This window comes from Stegostoma tigrinum, chromosome 8 (assembly GCF_030684315.1).
Source record: "Stegostoma tigrinum isolate sSteTig4 chromosome 8, sSteTig4.hap1, whole genome shotgun sequence".
NCBI classification, from domain to species: Eukaryota; Metazoa; Chordata; class Chondrichthyes; order Orectolobiformes; family Stegostomatidae; genus Stegostoma; species Stegostoma tigrinum.
The window spans coordinates 38,303,617-38,327,503 of record NC_081361.1 but is presented as its reverse complement, the minus strand read 5'-3'; the positions used below and the strand labels follow the sequence as shown (position 1 = coordinate 38,327,503).

The 23,887-nt window shown below is 42.7% G+C and overlaps 1 protein-coding gene across 4 annotated transcripts in view; it reads right to left on the bottom strand.

Annotated features, from left to right (window-relative positions):
• Window positions 1-1,457: 1,457 nt before the first annotated feature.
• Window positions 1,458-23,887, bottom strand: part of LOC125456532 (uncharacterized) — a 54,639-nt gene continuing 32,209 nt past the window's right edge. For 2 of the 4 annotated variants that reach the window (XM_059648237.1, XM_059648235.1), the window contains exon 2: window positions 1,458-5,430. In XM_059648237.1, coding sequence (XP_059504220.1) covers window positions 2,483-4,051 — 1,569 coding nt within the window. In that variant the 5' untranslated portion in view covers window positions 4,052-5,430 and the 3' untranslated portion in view covers window positions 1,458-2,482. Of the gene's footprint in view, window positions 5,431-8,211; window positions 8,284-17,829; window positions 18,001-23,887 lie in introns of those variants that run through there. The other 2 variants (XM_059648236.1, XM_059648238.1) reach the window with 2 other exon arrangements.

Here is a 23,887-nt window from a genome sequence, read left to right as displayed (position 1 = left end):
CCGTACACCTCCAGATGGGCTGGGGAGGGGTTGGGGGGTTTGGGGGGGTGGGTGGGGGTTGTTAGGTACAGAGTGGGCAGATGAAGATTTAGATGCACGGATTGGAGGGGAAGTTCAAAGGCTGTGGGATTGACAGGAGACATGACCAAGATGGCAATGTAGATGTTTGAGATTCACTAAAAGTAAAATGCTGAGTGTGCGACTCACTGCCGTTTCCTTTCATAGAGCTGTAAATAACAAATGTTGAAAATGACTGCCACCATTCCTGGAGCAAACAGATAATTATTTTATTCTGCGAGGGAGGGAAGCTTTAATTTTGAATGATGGGAGTTCCTTCAAAGGACAACAATATTACACACTTCTATACAGCGCAAGTGAGAGATTGCTGTGAGCACTCGTTGCTTGTATGTGGAGCTTAGGCACAAAACTAATGTGTGGAGTCCAAATCCATGATCCAACACTCAATCACACCATGCAGCATCAGGAATCAATCACACCTAATGGCCCTGTTACACAGCGAGGCATCAAGACATGTAAAGATTCACTTCATTGTCAAAGTAACAATCACCTCTCTCGCTGATGGAGCTGCCAACTTCACACCTTGGGCCATAAAATTTTGTGTAGTGCTAAGGTTGACTAGGCTATATTGTCTTTATTTCCCTCCGACTACATTATGGCACAGCTCCGGGTTCTGCAAGTTGGGGCTGGATGGAGACTTGTCTGGGCCAAATAAACCAAACTGTGCAGACAGCTCCAGACTGGCATCACTTGACTGGGCACATAGCAGCCTTTTCAATACGGTGTCAAGCTCAGGAATAGTGAAAAGGTCCTGGCAGCGGTGAATAGTTCCGACTGTAGTAAGTGGGAGAATCAGATGAGAAGGTGCGAACGGGACAAACTGATCGCATTAACGAGATGGGTCTGGGGAAGTTGCACCAGAAAACTTGCCAGGCCTTGCTTAGAGGAATCCTTCATGAAACTTGCCAGGACCAATACTTAGCTGATTTCTGGTAAGCTTCAGCCCACAGTTTTTGAATACAGCGGAGGTAAATCAATCCTTGATAAGCAAGGGAATGAAACGTTATCAGGGATTGGCAGTAATGTGGTATAATCAGATCAGCTATAATCTTACTGAGTAGCAGAGCAGACCCAAGGGGGCTGGCTGGCTTACTTTTGCTAGTAATCCATATATCTGTACATTCATATGTATATGGAATCTCCGAATCAGACAGTACAATGAACATAAGGCTATAATGATCACCGCTGGTTAAATGTTCACACTTCACTGCCCTAATAATAGAATCTGGTTCAAAATTCATCATTACGTTTGACATGACATACCTTCAGTTAGCTCTAACATACATTGCTGCAGAAAATTAATCTGAACACAAGAAATTCAATTTGTTTCTGACATGTTAGTTTATTTATTCCAATTTATTTTAAAGTTAAAATCCATTAATTACATCCAATATCAGCATTCATTCAAGTTGCCACTTCACAGCTACCATCAGGCAGTGTAAATGCTACCTCTAAGACAGCTTTAAATCTTTGTCAGTCTCTTTGTGTAAGTATACCTGATTTGAAGTAAGTGATTACAAAGCTTTTTTGACATCACTTTGAAGCCACTTTTCAATCGTGGCTTAACAATCGTTTTTGATATGATAAACAGGCAAGTTTGGCACTTACATAGAAATTATGAACATGAAATATTCAAGATAGCTTATAGAAATTCTTCCACATATTTGGAATGTCTCGATGGCTATCATCCCCACTGTGTCTGCTGTTCTTAGAAAAGTTATCAAAATGAAGTTTTGTGAACAAGAGGAACATGAATTGTTAGACTTGTGATGCAGATTTAGTAGGCACAATTAATTGTTTTATGAATTTCTATTCACAGCTCAAAGATTTGGTTAAGAAGTAATTACAGACAAAGCTTTTTTTAAAAACTTATTGTGAACTCAAGTCTCATCCTAAAGGCTCCTTGAGGCCAACTGTGGAAAAGTCTGCCGTGAGGCTCAGAGAAAAATTGGGATAGTCTGTACTGCAAACTGATCCAATCTATAAAATATATTTACCGTCATTAATTATAATAAGCTTGAATCTTTTGAACTCATGTTAACTTTTTTATTACGTTCATCTATTTAATTTATGCTTTAAGAGTTCAAAAAACATGAGACTTGAAAATAAATGTTCAACAGTAGCTAACCTTTACTTATCAACAGATCAAAGTTGCTTGCTTGTAAATGTTTCCAAAAAGTAGAAACTAGAGCTATTGGGTCAATCTACCTCTGAAGAACAAGGAATGAATATGAGTCAAGTTGTAGCTCAGTCAAAGGGCTGCGTACCACTTTAGAGACCAGAGCATATAATCTAGGCTCACACTTCAGGACAGTGTTCAGGGAGTGCTTATCCAAAACAGCACCAATTAGCTTCAAGATAAGAAAATGTGAGGCTGGATGAACACAGCAGGCCAAGCAGCATCTCAGGAGCACAAAAGCTGACGTTTCGGGCGTAGACCCTTCATCAGAGAGGGGGATAGGGAGAGGGAACTGGAATAAATAGGGAGAGAGGGGGAGGCGGACCGAAGATGGAGAGTAAAGAAGATAGGTGGAGAGAGTATAGGTGGGGAGGTAGGGAGGGGATAGGTCAGTCCAGGGAAGACGGACAGGTCAAGGAGGTGGGATAAGGTTAGTAGGTAGATGGGGGTGCGGCTTGGGGTGGGAGGAAGGGATGGGTGAGAGGAAGAACAGGTTAGGGAGGCAGAGACAGTTTGGACTGGTATTGGGATGCAGTGGGTGGGGGGGAAGAGCTGGGCTGGTTGTGTGGTGCAGTGGGGGGGAGGGGACGAACTGGGCTGGTTTAGGGATGCAGTAGGGGAAGGGGAGATTTTGAAACTGGTGAAGTCCACATTGATACCATTAGGCTGCGGGGTTCCCAGGCGGAATATGAGTTGCTGTTCCTGCAACCTTCGGGTGGCATCATTGTGGCAGTGCAGGAGGCCCATGATGGACATGTCATCTAGAGAATGGGAGGGGGAGTGGAAATGGTTTGCGACTGGGAGGTGCAGTTGTTTGTTGCGAACTGAGCGGAGGTGATCTGCAAAGCGGTCCCCAAGCCTCCGCTTGGTTTCCCCAATGTAGAGGAAGCCACACCGGGTACAGTGGATGCAGTATACCACATTGGCAGATGTGCAGGTGAACCTCTGCTTACTGTGGAATGTCATCTTGGGGCCTGGGATAGGGGTGAGGGAGGAGGTGTGGGGGAAAGTGTGGCATTTCCTGCAGTTGCAGGGGAAGATGCTGGGTGTGGTGGGGTTGGAGGGCAGTGTGGAGCGAACAAGGGAGTCATGGAGAGAGTGGTCTCTCCGGAAAGCAGACAGGGGTGGGGATGGAAAAATGTCTTGGGTGGTGGGGTCGGATTGTGAATGGCGAAAGTGTCGGAGGATGATGCGTTGTATCCGGAGGTTGGTAGGGTGGTGTGTGAGAACGAGGGGGATCCTCTTGGGGCGGTTGTGGCGGGGGCGGGGTGTGAGGGATGTGTTGCGGGAAATACGGGAGACGCGGTCAAGGGCGTTCTCGATCACTGTGGGGGGAAAGTTGCGGACCTTGAAGAACTTGGACATCTGGGATGTGCGGGAGTGAAATGTCTTATCGTGGGAGCAGATGCGGCGGAGGCGGAGGAATTGGGAATAGGGAATGGAATTTTTGCAGGAGGGTGGGTGGGAGGAGGTGTATTCTAGGTAGCTGTGGGAGTCGGTGGGCTTGAAATGGACATCAGTTACAAGCTGGTTGCCTGAGATGGAGACTGAGAGGTCCAGGAAGGTGAGGGATGTGCTGGAGATGGCCCAGGTGAACTGAAGGTTGGGGTGGAAGGTGTTGGTGAAGTGGATGAACTGTTCGAGCTCCTCTGGGGAGCAAGAGGTGGCGCCAATACAGTCATCAATGTACCGGAGGAAGAGGTGGGGTTTGGGGCCTGTGTAGGTGCGGAAGAGGGACTGTTCCACGTAACCTACAAAGAGGCAGGCATAGCTGGGGCCCATGCGGGTGCCCATGGCCACCCCCTTAGTCTGTAGGAAGTGGGAGGAGTAATAAGCTGTGCTCAGGGGAGTGAATATTTACTGGCTGAAGGATGATGAAGTTTCTTTGAAGAAGTCAGAAAACCAATGCATTAATGCCTTTTATGCCATCGTCAGTTACAGAGAAATAAACTTCAACAATCAACACACCCTGCAAAAATCCTATTTCAACCAGTCAGGATGGGTGAATCATTTATCCTCTTTTCTTGATAGATGGAATATATAGTGTGGGAAAATGGAAGGTTCTGTACTTTAGCAGGAAGAATAGAAGAGCTGAATATTATTTAAATGGGAAATGACTGCAGATACATGCACCACTGTGGGATTTAACCCAAGTGTGTTAACCTCAAGAAACTAGGGAAGGCAAGTGGAATATTTCTGAAGAAGTGTCCAGACCCAAAACGTCAGCCTTCCTGCTCCTCTGATGCTGCTTGGCCTGTTGTGTTCCTCTAGCTCTACACCCTGTTATCTCAGCCACCCTACTGAAACTTATAAAATTCTGAGGTGATTTGACAGGGTAGATGGTAAACTGTTGTTTCCCCTTTTGGGAGCATCTTGGAGCAGAGTGAGATGCCCATGTAAAATAGAAATGAGGAGGAATTTTTTCCTCACAGAGGATGGTGAATTATGAAAATTTTACCACCGAAGGCTGTTGAGGCTGAGATATGAAGTACATTCAGGACTGAGATAGACATATTTTAAGGGAATCAGGGGTTATGGGAAAAGGTAGGAAAGTGGAGTTGAGGATTATCAGATCAGCTACAATCTAATTGAATCATGTCGTGGACCTGGTGGGCTGAATGGCCTACTGCTGCTCATACATTTTATGACATTTTCAATCTCTTTGGTCACTGACAGGCAGGATTTATTTTCTTTATAGTATGAGGTTTTATATCTATTCTATACAAATATGGTTTCCCAATGTCTACTGTATCAGAATGGTGTCAATTGTATGTTTTTTCAGTGTGTAAGAAATTTGATTTTATGCTACTCCAGAAATAAGTAACAAAGAGGGAATGTCAAGCAGGCACACATACAGCTACAAAGTTATAAAAAGCATAGTGTTCACAGTTTAGTTTACAGTCCATCATGATTTCTTGATGCATAATATTTTAACCTGAGACCATAGTTGTTTAATGGTGCATTCTTAATAGTAATTAATACTTCAGTTGTCCTTTGAGTTCTCAGTGTTCTAATATTTCTTTTAATGCAATTCTGTCACAGGGCAATTCCCATATTGGTCAGTGCATCAATTCTTCCACAGAGTCCTGGCATGAATCATCAGTTGTATTCCAATCAGTAACAAAACAAGAAGATTTTTCCCACAGAGACAGCAATCCATCTCGAGCAGAGGCCTAATAAAAAAGGAAGCAAGGAATCAGCCAGTATTATTTAACATGCAGCCCCACTGGATTGTATACAGCTCATTACCAGCTGCTCTCTATAACAGGCACATAAGATTATATACATTCAACAAAAGAAAACTTCAGGTTGATTTGAGGACATTTGAGCAGGATTTTCCCACAGGCTTCCACCTAGTAGGAGTTGTGTTCCCAGAATTAATTTCTCTCTGTTCTCCTCCTCCTCCTCCTCTCTCACTGCCTGAATAAGAGGAGGTGGCCCCCTGACGCTGCTGCTTGGTCAGGAGCTCTACAGCCTCAGCAGCTTCACTGAAGAAGTTGAGAGGTCCTCCAAAGAATTCAAACTCTTTATTTTCTTTCCAAAGGAGGAAGCGGTCGTTGTTGGCAGCAGCCTCTCTCTACAGAATGGAGTTTCTGGATAGCTGCAAGAAGGCCATTTTTATTGAGCTATCAGTCTCCCCACGTGACAGAGGCCACTCCACCATGAGTGAAATGCAAGTGCGCATCAAACAGGTTCCTAGCTGAGGCTTCAACTGTACAGATGACAGCCAAAGAATACTTCCCTTTGTTCAAAAGTGACTCCTTGCTATTTTCTGACACCGCTGTCTGCATCCATGCCACCCCAGGGCTGGTGAAGTGCTACCCTCTGACCAATTCTGACATACCCATTGTTTTCAGGCATTGCCCTTGTACACAGCTTCACTTTAGAACCAAGTCTACGATCTAGAATGACCAGCTACAACTGACACTGGTTGGAGAGTTCAAGTGGCTGCTTCTTAGATTGACAATATGTCAAATGGCATCTGGATTTCCTCCCCTGGTCGTGAAAAGTCTTGTCTCTCTCTTGGCACTTACCCCTTGACCAACAGAAATATTGGGCTCCTCCTTCAGCAGGTGGGTGCTGGCAACTTGCAAGAATTTCTTTTGTCATATCTTTGATTCACCAACCCTTAATAATGTTGTCTAGATTTGAATCATAAAGTAGGTTGACTCTGATCCTCAGGCATGTTGCCAAGTTTCCTTTTGCCTAGTTTCACTGCAGCAAAGTCCTCCCAAATGTGTTGTTTTCAAAGTCTCTCCTTGACCAGCAGCAACAAGCACTTCATTGCTACTGCTCCAGATTACAACTGTTGGCATGTTACCATTTAAAAAATAAATATATCAACTTGTACAACTAACCTGTATGCTGCTTATCCACTTACTGACACATCAACTGCAATATTGGATGGTCACTCAATTCTCATTTGTCTAATTGTTCTTCCTAATATACTCTTTGCTTGTACAACAAAGACACACGTATGTGGGAAAGATGCATATAGTAGGCAAACTTCTGCTGTCTCAGAAAAGCAGCCAACATAATCAAAGACTCTTATGAGTTATGCTCTCTTCTACCCTCGTCCATCAACCAGAAGATACACAAGTTTAAAAACCCATACCAACAGATTCAGGAACAGCCACTGCCCCACTGTTATCAGGCTTATAAATGGACCTCTCGTATACTAGAATTGATCTTTCTCTGCACCTTCTCTGTAGCTGCAACACTATATTCTGCATCTGTTCTATTACCCTGACGTCCTCTTGGAAGGTATGATTTGCCTGGTTAGCGTGAAAAGCAATACTTTTCACTGTATCTTGGTACAATTGACTGCAATAAATCAAATCAAAAAAGTTTCACGAATAGGTGGGAGCAGTGTTATGTCACGTACTTCTAAGGGGCAAGCTCATGATGTCAACACTATAGCATAGTACATGACTTAGTAATCTGCAGGTCTCATTCTCCATCTCACTGAGGCCTGCCCTCCCCTAGGATGTCACACTGAAGAAGGTGCGTGACAGTACATCCAAATTGCTCAGCCTGATTCAGACATGTAAGTGCCTGTGATTACACTGTATGTTTGCAGAAGCTGTAATCAAAGTTGATTGAACTTTTCAGGACGACACGATCCATTTTTCATTCAAATGATCTGGGAGCTAACATAAGCATCTCATGATAGGTGAGGACCATCAGCTAGTCCTCCACCTCACAGTGCGAGGAATTCTTTGGTTTAGGTGTCTCAGTCACCATGACCCCACATGGTGGCCCTTGAGACAACACAGGGAATATGAAGATGGTGAATGCCACGAGGCTCAGGGACAGAGTTACAGTACATCCTCCTCACACACACATTAAAGCAAAACACCTTGATGCACTTACAAGGCGGATCACCTCAAAAACATACTTGTTACCTCTTCTTTCAAAGTCTTCAAGTTAGCAAAACAAAATGGCCTGGCCTCCTGAAACTGTCTTCACATTGGCATTTGTAACAACTCAAAATGGGAAGGGGGGGTGCAGGCAAGAGAAACTCCATCTTCGGTCCGCCTCCCCCTCTCTCCCTATTTATTCCAGTTCCCTCTCCCCATCCCCCTCTCTGATGAAGGGTCTAGGCCCGAAACGTCAGCTTTTGTGCTCCTGAGATGCTGCTGGACCTGCTGTGTTCATCCAGCCTCACATTTCATTATCTTGGATTCTCCAGCATCTGCAGTTCTCATTATCACTGAAACTTGAAACCTGTTGCATTCTCAACATTAGTGAACCACTGGAAATTGCATGCACTGGGTAAGGAAATAATTGCAAATCACTGCGAGTATTAAAGTGAATCTCTAGTTAATTAGTGGTAAGATATCCTAAGGGCAAAGGATCTGTCAAAATGGCCGAGATTTCCAGATTCACAAAATTCAATTTCACACAATTGGACTGGAATACAACCTCTGGGTTGCTAACTGAGAATTACTCACCCAGAGAAGCATGACAAAAGGAGTTCAATCGCACACTCGCCCATCAACCCCACCTTTTGAACTGAGTAACAGCTATCAACATCACACACTATTCTCCGTGTAAGGCAGAGAGTATTGGCTCACTACTTAACGGCCAGAGTAAATACCAACAGCACTCCTGTGGCTGTCCTGGCCGAGATTAACTCTGCGGAGTTTTTTTGTAAAAAGAAAAATCAAGCCTGGGACCCTCCTGATTTGCTTGCAGATGCCTCAGAAAAGGACGGGAACAATTCTGTTTTCCCCGTCTGGACTCCCACCAGGTGCCATAGATGTGAAGCAAACAAATGATTTACTGCCGTGCCAGCTGGGAATGAATGCCCTTCATTTTCCTAGCCTGAACTGTTAGCATGGCATGGGCATATTTCTGGCACAGGCTTGCTCCCAGCAGGGCCCTGTATTGGGGTTGGAAGGGGAGGAGAAGGGATGGAAACAGGTGTAGGGTTGCAGGCTGAAACAGCTTGCAGCTGTGTTCCAGGCCTGAGGCACTGGGACCTTCTGGTTGTTGCTGGAGAGATGGGGGAAACTAACTGTTAGCATCCATAACTGCTCGCTCTGAATGAAACCACATTAGCATGACGGCATTGGGCCAAAGGAAACAAATAGTTGTTTATAATTCCAAGCTGTTTTCTTGTACTATTTTCACCTATTGCTCCACAGCACCAGAAAACTGGCAAATATGACATTTCTTGACGTTGGGTTCACTTCATTCCAATGCACATTTCATCATTTTAAGCAATTCATCGAAGGTTTATTGCACAGGATTCATTATAATGCATTCAACCTGACAGCAACATCTCTATGATTCCAAGGATGTTGAGACAGTGATTTAAAAATGAATATTTGAACACTATGCTTTTATTTACGAGAGAAGTTTGCGCCTATGCGATATGGCTCTTCATGCTGTGAACTCTTTTGATTGAAAGGATGAAATGTACCATGCAAACAACAAAAGGAAGAGCATTTTGTACAGAGGGCTGTGAGATCAAAGTAGACTGGCCAACGGTATCAATTAAACCCATCTTTTTTGAAACTTGAGAATTATGCAGAGCATAGAGTTGACATAAAAGTTAAACACAGACGACCGTAAAAACTAAATTCCATCGGATACTAAGAAGAATGAGGGATAAAAAACAAAGGGAATGAGGAATGAAACAATTCTCTATCCCACCCCCCTCCACTTCAGCTCTGGTCTCTATACATTTGTAGTTGCTTTACATTTACTAAGCGATTTTCCACTTCCCAGCAAGCATCTGCTTAATTTTTTTCCAAATAACTGTATGTTACAATTCCTTCCTTATTTCACTAAATAGACTAAGATTAGAAAATACATTCTTGATGTAAATAAGAGTATAGCTCACAAGTGGACATAGTTCAAATTTTCAGGTTAAACGAATAACTAAAAGCAGAGAAAGCCGTACAGATTTGGAATGCATCAATCTTTGACACTTCACACTGTACAAAGAATAGAAAAATATACAGGAAACAGGTTTATTCTTGTATTAACATTGCATGTTTGAGGCACATATCTAAGGATTTATTTAAGGATTTATTTATTATTTTAGATTTTCATACTGTACTGTTTGGCATTCTGTGAAGTAAGGGGCTGCTCAGTGCGCATTATAAGATGAGACAAAAGGACTGAAACATTGCCTTAAGGGGTGCATGAGTGAGCACTACAGTAATGTGCTATAATGCCTTAAAGCAAAGACTGCGTGCATCATTGCACAATGAGGTCATTGCATTGACCCTTTCAGTACTGAATGTCATTTGTAGTTTTTGAAACAGGCACACACGCAAGCAGATAGCAGGAACTACAGACACTGGAGAATCTGAGATGGCAAGGTGTAGAGCTGGATGAACACAGCAGGCCAAGGAGTATCAGAGGAGCAGGAAAGCAGATGTGTACTTCAGAAATGAGTCTAGGCCTGAAACGTCAGCCTAACTTCTCCTCTAATCCTGCTTGGACTGCTGTGTTCATCCAGCTCTGCACCTTGTTATATCACATATGCAAGCACAGTGTTTTAGTGAATTGCTTTACCAAACAAGGCTTGTACTTCCTTACATGGAATATTATAAACAATACACTGCACAGGACCTTACTAGATTTGTGTGCAAAAAAAAAGGAAGCAGTCCTTATGTTGTGCTGTGTGTTTTGTGGGGGTCCTGTTCCAGGAGCGCATATTACCTTAAAAACCATGAATGTATCCCACAATATTTAGGGAGCTCTGAGCTCGTCAGCATAATTTGGAATTGCACTGTGAACAGGCTATCAGAGGATTATGAGCGGGAGTGAAGGTTTGATTAGATGTACAGGTCAGAACCTTTCAGGAGTCACAGTAACATGGTCTATGCCGATTGCGAGAGAATTCTGGCAAGACCCATCTTCGCATTGGGAGCATTTTGCTCCTTTTTCTTATGCTTCTGACAAGGGACGTGGTGGGTTTTTCATTGTATAATGGTGCATTGAGGAGGATTATTGTTTGTTAAATACCTTGTTATTGGTCCAACTCATCCCATTAATTTTCAGTTTCCTATCTGACTGAACACACTCCAAGTTAGCCATTAGTCGAAAGACCTCAGGCCACTGACACTCAATAGGGGGTGGGGGACCAGTGACTGTGCTCCTACTCAAGCCCAGGCAGGAGAGGAGCCTCCTGGTGGGCTCAGCAATCAGGGAGTTTGTCTCCAGGCACAGGGAGGGGCAACAGCAGCAGGCAGGGATGTGGGGTACTTCAGCCCTCAGTGCCCAGAAGTTACAGCAGGGCAGGGAATCATGAGACTGTCTGTCTATCTGTCTGGCAGCCACCAGGGAGACAGCCAGGTCCAAACCCCTCAGGGGCTGCGGGAGGGGGCACAGACCTGCACTCCATTGCCCCAGCCACTGGACATCATGACTGAAGACATGGACACACAGTCAGATGTGAGCCTGGTCCATTCTCCAGGTGCCCAGTCCTCACAAGGAGATAGGGCAGTGCCAGGAGGTACCCAGCTGGAAGAGGAACCACACAGTTGACCCTCAGGAGGTCTCTTGTCAGCATTTCAGAGAGATACCTGGGACCACCCACCTCCACCCTGCCTGACCTCCTCAAGTTTCAGCTGAGGTGGGTCCACATGCCTTTGGCAGAAGATCGTTGGGATATCTGCCCCATTCAGACACAAATGCCGCAGTGAGTTACCCAACCAAACCTCCAAGGCTAACAGGTTCAACTATTAAGCAGGCTACCTCGAGGACAGGTGCAGAACCTGGAACAACACGGACATGTAGTGGGAAGGAGAGGAAGAAAAAAACCTATTGATGGCACTTTGTTGGGACGGGCGACATGCACTGTAAAATATTTGGCACTTTTTAAAAGCATCACTGTATTGACTTTACATCTGGGATTTGTCTCTCTGCATGGCCCAATGTATCAGTGCCAGCCTCAAGCCCAACTTTATGCACATACAGGGTGTACCATGGGTCAGTGTCTGTGTTGAGAGCCTGCTGCAGAATCTGGGATTGAGAGGAGCAAGGTGTATACAGGACAATAGTTCATGCTGACACCATTCCCCCTCCTCCTACAAGATCCCTATTCTTTCTCTGATCTTCACAAAGGTGTTGATGTGAAGAAGGTGGTCAGCAATGTCTGGGATGGGGGGAAGCGAACAGCAAACAGCAAACAGGAAGCCAATGCATTAGGATGAGCAGGGATTAGGGATCTCACCGGTCTAATGTCCTGTGCAGTGCCAGGGGCTTTGCGTAAATTTGTTTTTCTTTAAAAGGGATTTACACCAGTGGGTCTTGCAGTGCACTCGCACCCAATAAGGATGTGGTCATCGGCATTTTCCTTTGCATTGTGTGCTTTCAATTTCTAGCATGATGGAAGATAACAGTGACTACTCTTCAGCCACTGTCTTTCAGCCTCCTCCTCTACGTGTTGGTGACACCCTCAAACATCCATATCCCCTTCCTGGTAACCCTTCCTGCACACCCCATAGGCTTTACTAGCTCCTCACCCAACCCATCTGCATGAGCCTCCACCTACATTTTCCACCCAGACCCTGGCATTATATGGTGAGCATGCCAAGAGTGATCATACACCACTCCCCTCTCTTGAAATGGGCTACTGTTGATTGTGGACATACTTTGCCCCCTGCATAACCCCTGGTCCCATCCGTGCCCTACCTTATTACCCCCTTGCAGGCACTGTGGCCCATTTCATTGCTGTCAATGCCTTCAAACCAGCCTGCAGCCCCCAAACCAGAAAACAGGTTGCTTGGTCTAGCCCCACAGGGGCACCCCACCGCCCTTTATTACTCCCCCTACTCAATCCCCCTTTCCCCTTAGTTTGTGCAGATGATCCTGATAGACTGATCATGACCAACCGCTTGAGTAACTACAATGCTGGAGTTGGAGTGAGGCAGCAGAGAACTGCGAGAGATAAGTAAAGATGGAATAGGTAAACAAATGGTGAGGTTAGAGTGACAGTCCTTGACATCAGGACAACATTTGATCATGGATGGCATCAAAGGAGCAAAACTGGAGTCAGTGGGTATCAGGGGCCAAATCTCTCTGATATTTGGAATCCTTCCCGAAACATAGGAAGATGGTCATGGCTGTTGGAGGTCGGTCATCTCAGCTCCAGGACATGTCAAGCAGCAGTTCCTCAGAGTAGTGTCCTCAGCCCAACCATCTTCAGCTGCTTCATCAATGACCTTCCCTCCATCATAAGGTCAGAAATGGGAATGTTCACTGATGATTGCACAATGTTCAGCACCGTTTGTGACTCCTCAGATAACGAAGCAGCCCATGTTTAAGTGTGACAAGACCTGAGCAATTTCCTGGATTGGGCTGACAAGTGGCAAGTAACATTCATACCAAACAAATACTGAGCAATGAGAGATAATGGGAACTGCAGATGCTGGAGAATCCAAGATAAGAAAGTGTGAAGCTAGATGAACACAAAAAAGGCCAAGCAGCATCTCAGGAGCACAAAAGTTGACGTTTCGGGCCTAGACCCTTCATCAGAGCAATGACTATCTCCAATAAGATAGAATCTAACCATTCAATGGAATTATCATCATGGAATCCTCCAGTATCTGGGGGTTACCATTGACCCGAAAAGGAACTGGATGAGCCATATCAATACATTGGTTACAAGGGCAGGTCAGAGGTTAGGAACCTTACATTGGCATCATATCTACGACCGTTCACTCTTCCACAACCAATGCTCAGCAGCAGGACCAGTGGGGATCAGCTGCTAGACGTACTGCAGAAATTCACCAAGACTCCTTCGACAGCATCTTCCAAGCTGTTAACCACTCCATCTAGGAGGACAGGGGCAGCACGATACATGGGAATACCAACTGCAACTTGTCCTTCAAGACACACACCACCTTGACTTGGAAATATATCGCCATTCCTTCAATATTGCTGGGTCAAAATCCTTGAACACCTTCCAGTAGAACTGTGAGTTCACACACAATACATGGGTTGCAGCAGTTCAAGAAAGCAGCTCACCGCCACCTTCTCAAAGACAACCAGGATGGGCAATAAATACCAGCCCAGCGACCAATGCCCACATGCCATGAGTGAACAAAAAAAATTGAGACTAAGCATAGAAGAGTGAGAGGGCTTGGATTTTGGATGAGTTGGAGAGAGTGCAGATTCAAGTGGAGGAAGCAGGCAAAGAGGTTGTTGGAGAAGTTGAGTTATGTGGTAGTTAAAGTTTGGACAAACACTTCAGGGTGGTGAAGGGGGCTATTAGGTTAGAGGTGAAAAATATGCAAAATGCAGTCTGCTGTGATTTGAGTTTGGAAGTTGAGCTCAAGTTTATTGAAATATTTGTGTTCGTCATCATCTAGTTTAACCAATGATGGGCATGGAGTTGAGACACTGTAGATGAAATAACACCAGCTTCACTGATATGACCATTTAATTTCAACACCAAAACCAGTCAACTGAGTCAGGGTAAGGAAGTCACATCACCTGTTTTAATTCATACTTGGTTGATAAATGTGCATATGTGGAGATGAGAGGTTCATTTGCCAATAAGTGACCTTGGAAAAACAAAGGAGCTAGATATGGAATTTATAAATAAACCATATTCCATTGACTGTTTTTAAGCCGGCAGAGAAAGAGAAAAAGCGTGAATTTGTGACTGCAGAACTGGCAGTCCCTCTCTCTCCTTTGACTCTTTCTCGTCATCATCTTGGAAGAGTGTTCAATGAAAAAGCAAATCAAGAAAACAGTCATTCTCTGAGTACACAAATATATTGAATGATTCCACTAATGCTGAGTCAACCATTAAACTGTGATCTTCGAATAAAAATCTAACATGTCTAGGACATTCTCTTAAACTATGTAACCTTTGCTGTTCCTGTCTGCATCAATGTATTGTTAGGCTGAAAGTACCTAACTGGTTCTATAAGGTCTGATCAGAATTAATACAAGACACGTACACTTTAGTGTGAAGCAAATTTATTAGCTTAATCTAGTTTACATATTCTCTAATATATATCAAGTAATGAGTGAATCTGTTAGCTTAAACTATATTATATACAGATATATATGTATATAACATAAACAAGAGTCTCACGCTGCCTTCCATTGGGAACATTGGAGATGGTGGCTCTCGGAGTTCTGTCTCACACTCTGTGGCATCAGTTTTGTCAACCCCATCCCACTGGTGAAAAGACCAATAAGCGGGGAAATGTTCCTTATATGAACACGATTCAGAATCTAAGATTATTTGCTGAATCTCCATTTTGTAATGACTGCAGTACTTTTCCAACCTTCAAAACAAGCTATAGAACAAATCCAAGTGGCCTTATGTCATTCACAACAGGATAGTTCTCACAGATAATTCAGATTTGGTGCAGGGTGCCTTCTTTATTCATTATTGCCAGCTTGTATGTACATGTACAAGGATTCACAAAAGAAACAAATACCTACAATGGGTTACCTCCCAGTCAAAACAAGCTGTTTTTGCATTAGGCCTGTTTCCATGCACTTTTTCGACTTTCTTTCAATTGCTGATTGCCATGAGCAATCAACCCTTATTGATTAACCCTAATAGTCTAGTCTGAAGATATTTTTAAGGCAAACACTAAAATCAAATTCTTGTATTTTAAACTTATTACCTGTGTGTGTGATGTTGTGTCTTCATATTTTTCTCGGAATTAGTAGGTAATAAAATTCCACTTTCAATTACTTAAGAAAACACTGTAATTGGTGCCTCCACTTTTACTTAGTTAACCACATTCTTTTATTTGATATGTGATGCAACCATGTAAAAGACAATCACAATATTTGCTGCAACCGAGAGGCTGTTGAAAAGGACATCTTCACAAAATTTGTTGTAAAACTATTTCTTGGTGAAATTTAAATAAGTCAAGCTTTGATTTTCAAACTGTTCACCTAGACATAGGCATAGTCCCTAGATTGCTTAATACATACGGAATCAAGGGGTGGGGATAGGTAGTGATGTACTGAGGAGTGATACAGTAGAATGATGTCAGCCTCAATAGTAACACACCTGATCTAAAGAGTGAAGCAGGGGATTTCAGACATGGAAAGGAATTTGAGTATGCTTCACATAATTGAAAAATAGGAGGAGAAACAATAAAATAATAGGTGCATTATACGTACTTGTTTCTTTTGTGAATCCTTGTACATGTACATACAAGCTGACAATAATAAATAATAAAAGGCACCCTGCACCAAATCTGAAGGTATCATTTTAACTTTCACACATTCAACATTAATTTATTTCGAAAAGTGATGTACTGAGACTAAGAGAATAGATGAGCACTTGTCATGTAAGCAGGTAAATTTCCACAGAAGATGATTATTTAATGGTATAAATGTAGAGTTCAGTCTGAAATTCAAATCAGATGGCCAGACCAGGGAGCAGTAATGATAACCATAGATATTCAAGCTGATTTTAGCATTCAAGAACTGAAATTTGCTTCCTCACGGCCTCTTATTATACATTGCAGTTCATCCTTTTGACTGGATGGAATGCTAAAATTGATAGAATGTTGAGATATTAACTTTCAACTAAGGAATGATTTTATGACAAAATTAACCACCACAAAATTAAAATTGAAAAATAGATACTCCTAAAGAATGGAGATTTTATATTTATGGTCATCAATATGGAACAGTAAAAAAACCATTGGCTCAGGTTTACATGCAATTTCTTTTCAAGAAACTAAGTTTAAGGATCATTAAGATACACGGTAGACAACATGGGACAACTGGCCAGCTGACACCCTGGAAAATCCATATGAGGGGACTTGAACAACCAGTTTGAGTGAAAGTCATCATCCTCCAATCATTCATTGCTCTTCTGCAGTGAAAGATTGGAGCAATTCTGCTTTTTCTTTCAACAACATCCCTGCAAACAGCATTTATCCAGCTTTCAGTAGAAAAGGAAATAATTCTGCTAAATTACGGCGCCTGTTTTTCAGTTCATATAGTCGGATTGTTGGTTGTAGCATGTCGGGGGATTTGGTAAGGGTTTAAAGTTGATGGATAATTTAGTTAAGTATAGAGTGAAAAATGTTTGGGGCTTACTGTCAGGGTTGATGGATTTTGATTCTTTCAATTTGAGACACATTGAAATTTGAGCTCAAATCATTCATCACTATTCTCTTCATTGTCCCTCAAAATGCCACATCTGTAAACACCATGGACTGATGTACCAAGTGTGAAGTTGACAATGCTGTGCATTTTCCTACTAAAATCTTGCAGCGCATTATGCAATCAACATGAAGCAATAGAGAAAAACCGCAGAGTTGGTATGACAGCTATTGGACTGTAGCACATAAAATCAATTGTATAAATCTGGAATAAATAGTCACGTAGATCTCATGGCTGGGAAATGAAACAAATCACACAAAAGTTTACATAGTATTCATGCAGTCTGTTCCAATTCTGGTGGAATGCAAGCCCAGCAGTCCACATCTGCCTGAAGATTTCAGACCTCCCCTGTGTGTGATAAATTATCCACCAACAATTAGTAGCCTCAAGGCTGAGGCTAGCAGAGAGGAAAGCTATTCATCAACACGGAAGGGGCCAAGTTAATGCAATGCTTAAGAACAATGGCCCCAAACGTCTTGTGTTGGGGTGTTCCTCAATTTAAATGCACTCACTGGGATGATGCCAATTGTCCCAGAGGACTTTCCGGATGCTTTGCTCGTTTGCCTGTAGTGGTGCGTGCTGCAGTGCTCAGGAGTAATAGCCTGAATATCTGCTATTATAAAAGGTGCCAGGAAGTCAGTTGTCAGTGCGCTGCCCGGGAGATGGGGTTCAGAAGCAGCTGTTGGGGGTGACAGGGCAGTTAGAGAGAAATTGGGGTGTAATTTGAGAGTGATTTCCCTCAGGAACAGAAAAGTTGGCTATTTGCCCCACAACCTACTTTGTGCCAAAGTTGCCTTTAAAATATGAGAAGATATTGTAAGAATTTTTTTTAAGGCTCTTGGTTGGTACTTAAATAGGTATCCTCCTCTTCTGCTAGCTGTGGTGTTATGTCTAGACTGACCAGGTGTACAAGTAATTCACATCATTCAATAGGGAATACTGCATCCACTACTCACAACGCAGTCTCGTCCACATTGGTGAAACCAAACACAGATTGGGTGTACTTTGCTGAACACTTCCATTCACTTTGCCAGTATAAGTGCGAGCTCCTGGTGGCCCGTCATTTTCATTCTCCATCTTGCTTGCAGGCTGATCTTTAAGTCCTCAGCTTCTGGTAGTGTTTGAAACTCAACACAAGAAAAAAACAGGAACTCACTTTTCATCAGGTATTTTACAGCCTTCCAGACTCAACATTGAATTCAACAATTTTAACAATATACTTTCTACCTCTCCATCCCACAGCCCACTACCCATTTTTTCTGTACGTTTTCGTCACAATCTTCCATTTGTTTTGTATTTCTGATTTGGGCAGTAACTGTTTAATTCTTCAGCTTTTCACATCTCTCCTGGATATATCTTGTTTCTTTCCTCGTCCCAATACCACTGCTGGTTCTGAGAAGGGGTCACTGGACCCGAAATGTTAACTCCGATTTTTTTTCTTCACAGATGCTGCCAGACCTGGGTGAGCTTTTCCAGCAACTTCTGTATTTTGCTCCTGATTTACAGCATCCGTAATTCTTTCAGTTTTTATTTACCACTCCATGTCATCATTCAACATATCCAACTTCTGCCCATTATAGATTTTCTATGGTCAATCTCAACACTGGAGCTTGGCGCCAAGAATAAATCAAACTCAAAACACCTGCATAAGTGATAATACTTTTCTAAATCTACCCGGTTTTGATGCAAGGTCAATGCATGAAAGAGTCACTGCTTTTCTGGACAGATGCTGCCAGAGGTTTTGCAAATTTCCAGCATTTTCTGTTTTAACTCCAAGTGCACCTTCTTTTAAATTTGTTCTTTCATGGGATTTGGGTGCATTCAGCCAAGCCAGCAGCACTTCCTAACTGCCCTGGAGAAGATTGTATTCAGCTGTCACAGAATGTAAGGACATAAAAACTAGACAAACAGGCAATTCAGCCTCTGAAGCCTACTCCAGCATTTAATATGATTGTGGCCGATCTCATCTCAGCCTCAACCCCACTTTTCTACCTCCTCCTCATAGACACTCAACCTGTTACTAATTTTAAAAATGTTTATTTCCTCCTTAAATTTATTTCACTACACTCTGGGGTAGTGAATTCCACATATTCAGAACCCTTTGTGCGAAGTAATTTCAGCTTATCACTGTTTTAAACCTGTTTGCTCTTATCCTAAAGCTGAAAGCTCTCCATAAGAGGAAACATTTTGTCTATGTCTGCTATCTCCTTCAGCATCTTATATGGCCCAATTAGCCCTGAATTACTTCCAGGGCTTGCAGGCTGATCTTTAAGTCCTCAGCTTCTGGTAGTGTTTGAAACTCAACACAAGAAATTATTTAAAGGGATATGGACTGCAGAATGCTGCAGCGCAGAGAAATCATGCTTCTTCATTAGGGAGGTTAATACTGTACGCAATACTCCAGGTGAGTTTTCACAAATGTCTTCCTGCATTGCCGTAATCCTTGGATTGTAGGTACACCCTGAATGCTGTCAAGGAGGAAATCCCAGGATTTTGACCCATTGACTATGAAGAAACGCGAGGCAATATAGTTTCAAGTTAGAGTGGCATATGACTTGGAGCGGAATTTGCAGGTGCTTGTATGACCTTAAGATTTAGGAGCTGAAGTAGTCCATTCATCCCCTTCAGTCTCTTCTGCTATCAATGAGATCATGGCTCATCTGATAAACCTCATCTCTATTTTCCTGCCTTTTTCATATTACCCTCTACTCCTTACTGATTAAGAATTTAACTCAGCTTAGAATATACTTAATGAACCAATCTCTATAGCCCTATGTGGTGAAGAATTCCACAGATTCTCTATGCTTTGAGAGATGATGTTCTTCCTCATTTCCAGGAGACCCCTTATTCTGAGATTAAGCCTTCTGGTCTTGAGGGGAAACAATTTTTCCACATCACCCTTTAAAAGTTCTGAATGCTTTAATAAGGTTGAGTGTCATTCTTCTACACTCTAATGAGTGCAGAACTGACTTATTCAACCTCTCCTCAAAAGGCATTCCCTCTTTATTTGGGATCAACCTGGTGAATCTTCACTGGGCTGACTCCAATGACACCATATATTTCCTTGAATAAGGGGTCCAAAATAGCTCAGTGTGTGGCCTAACTGGTGCCTTGTATAATTTTAGACAGGCTTCCCTTTTAATAATCCATTTCCTTTGAAACAAAGCCCAACATTCCATTTGCTGGCTGAACATTTTGTGGTTCATAGATGAGAGCTCCCAGATTTCTCTGCGCTGCAGCATTCTGCAGTCCATATCCCTTTAAATAATATCGGCTCCTGTACTCCATCGGCCAAAGTGCGCAAACTCATGGTTTCCCACATCATATTCCACCTGCCAAGTTTTTGCTCACTCACTTAATTGGTCTTTTGAGCATTTGTATCATTTTCGCTTGCCTTCCCACCTACTTTTGTGCCATTTGCAAACCTGACCATTGTACATTCACATTTCTCATCCAAATCATTAATGTACATTGTAAGTAATTTTGTTCCATAGTATCTGCTGCTCTTATTCTTTCAGGTAGCAGACGTCACATGTTTGCAACGAGCCTTGGTGAGTTGCTGTAGACTGTACAACTGTTGTTAGTGTCTGTCAGTGGTGGAGGGGTTAACAATCAATCAGAAAACTTTGACCTGGATGGTGTTGAGTTTCTTGAGTGATGTTGGAGCTGCATTTTATCATATTCCTGACTAATTGGGTCTTGCAGGTGATGGACAGACACTGGGGAGTCAGAAGATAAGCTACTTGCCAAATAATTCTGGTCTACAGTAACCTCAGGTTATTTATTAAGTATAAACATACTAGGAATAAGGTGAAAATGGTAATTAGACCGATTATTTGGAAGTACAAGGTTAGGTGATGAAACCTCCAGGAATGTGACCAGCAAGAGTTGAAAAACCTGTGTACCCTTTGTCTTCTCTTATCCTCTTGGCTTCCACAGGGTAGGCAGAGATCCATTCCCTGCTCAACTGTGAAGCAATCCTGGATTAAGCCACGGACACCATATAGACTGGTCCTGAATTTTCTGGTATAACGGACTGCCATCATCATAGGAAGGAACTAAACACTTCAGTATTTTAAAGGTCCAGTTTGCCAAGTGATTGGTTCAGGTTTGACCGCAAACTGAGGGGATGAACAGTTTTCTCCAATGCTGCAAGCACTCCTCTGGAGAACAACTGGAAGTTAGCAAACGTATGCACCTTCAGGTGGAGACAATGATCCATGTGGTCCTATACCACAGTGTGTGGGTTTATCTTGCATGCCACATCACTACAGTATATAGGGCAGTTGGTAAATGTTTCTGTGGCAAATTGTAATGTACCTTTGTAATGAAATCAGAGTAACCTTTTTAACTACAATTTCCATTGTGATGAAAGACTATGAAACGGGTATTACTGATGGCTCATTGTGGCCCCCAATCATCATGAGAACTGTAGTTAATAGTCACAGAGTGGAAGAAACAATTGTATAGATATGTGGGAGGGGAAAGGCGAAGGTGCATCATATGCAATGTGGGTGTAATTTAAAATACAACAGTCTATTTCTATTGCTAACTGTGAATTAATACTATCAATTTCTCAGAGATAGAAATCGCACGAAAGAATTGCAAACAAGATTCTTAAATACTTGAATTTGGTTCAAGAACAACCTGATGTATCATTGTTCATTTTTTGTTGTAAAAAGATTGCAGTATAAACAATCTCTCTCCAACATATTTTCCTCTGTCTTTGTGCATGCAATGAAACAAAATTATAGGTACATAATTTGCTTAAAGGCAGGAGGCAGAGGGTGGTGGTGGAGGCTTGCTTATCAGACTGGAGGCCTGTGACCAGCTATATTCCACAGGGATCAGCTCTGGGTCCACTTATGTTTGTGAGTTATACAAATGATTTGCATGAGAATATAGAAAGCATGGTTCATAACTTTTGTGGACAACACCAAAATTGGGATCTTGATCAAATGAGTCAATGGGCTGAAAAATAGCAGATGGAGTTCAATCTGCATAAATGCAAGGTATTGCATTTTGGTACAATTAATGGTAGGGCCTTGGCTCATGTTGTAGAACAGAAGGACCTAGGCGAGAGGTACACAATTCTTTGAATTTTGTGTCATATATAGACAGGGTGGTTAAAAAAAAGTTGTTTGGAATGCTTGCCTTCATTGCTCAGTCCTTTGAGTATAGGAGTTGGGATGTTATGCTGAAGTTGTACAGGACATTGGTGAGGCCTCTACTGGAGAACTGTGTTCAGTCCTGGTTGCCCAGTTTTAGGAAATATATTATCAAACTGCAGAGAGTTGAGTTATAAAGAAAGGCTGGATACACTGGGATAACGAAATGTGAGGCTAGATGAACACAGCAGGCCCAGCAGCATCTCAGGAGCACAAAAGCTGACGTTTCGGGCCTAGACCCTTCATCATCTAGGCCCGAAACGTCAGCTTTTGTGCTCCTGAGATGCTGCTGGGCCTGCTGTGTTCATCCAGCCTCACATTTCATTATCTTGGATTCTCCAGCATCTGCAGTTCCCATTATCACTGGAAACACTGGGATTGTTTTCATTGGAGCAAAGGAGGCTGACAGGCAGCTTGATAGAAGTTCTTAAAATAATGAGAGGTTATAGATAGAGTCAATGATAGTTGTCTCTTCCCTAGGATTAGGGATTTCAACACCACGGGGCATATTTTATGGCAAGAGGAGAGGGATTTAAAAAAGATAGGAGAGGCAATTTTTGTTTTTAACACAGCGGGTGGTTCACATGTGGAATGAATCTCCTCAGGAAGTGGTGGATGCGGGTGCAATTACAACGTTTAAAAGACATTTGTATAGATACATGAATCAGAAAGGTTTGGAGGGTTATGCACCAGGAACAGGCAGGTGGGACTATTTTAGTTTGGGATTACGTTTAGCATGGGATAGTTGGATAGTAGAGTCTGTTTCTGTATAAAACCTGTACGACCCTACAACTCTGTAAAAGGTTGACTGAAAGAGTTAATTTTCATTATCATTTTATAGCAAACTCTCTGCCCATTTCATCTATTTAAAACAGCTGTTATTTGGCAAATTGTCAAGCTGCAGACAAGAACAAAATGAAACATCAATAAGCAACACTTTTCATTCAGACTGAGCAGCAAAAACAAAATTCAGTACTTGAATGCCTTTTTCTCCCCTCCGGATTTTCTACAAATGCTCCCAGGATGACACCGCTTGTTCCCCACATCACTGGAACTGAATATATGATTCAACATTCAGGAAACTCTGAACAAATAGCATTCTCTAGGTCAACTCCTGAAGTGCATGGGTTCCACATTCCTTTAAAACACATTCTCTCCTCTAGTCATGAGTTTCTTCAACTCCAGCCTTTTGTAAATCTTCCACTGCACTTTGTCTCACCATTTACAATCACACGTTCAGCGTATATGCACCAAGCTTTGAAATTCCCTCCCCTAAATCTTCCTACCTTTATATGCCCCTTAAAGCCACACACATTGATGAAGCCTTTGATCATAGAACATAGAACCGTACAGCACAGTACAGGGCCCTTCGGCCCATGATGTTTTGCTGACCTATTATCCTACTAAGATCAAACTACCCTGCATACCCTACATTATACTACCATCCATGTATCTAGGGCCATTGAACTCTGTTGAAGGCACTGTATGTAAATATTTCATAGAATAGATATTTCACAGAATCCCTAGAGTGTGGAATCAGGCCATTTTGCCCAATGTGTCCACATGGAAGCTTCAAGAGGCATCCCACCCAGACCCAACCCCTATCCTACCCCTTTTTTTCCAAATAGCTAATCCACCTGACCTATACATCCCTGAACACTTGGGGCAATTTAGCATGGCCAATTGACCTAACCTGTATGTCTTTGGACTTTGGGAGGAAACCGGAGCACCCGGAGAAAATCTATGCAGACACAGAAAGAATATGCAAACTCCATATAGAGAGTTGCCCAATGATGGAATCAGACTCAGGTCCCTGGCGCTGAGGCATCAGGGCTAACTACTGAGC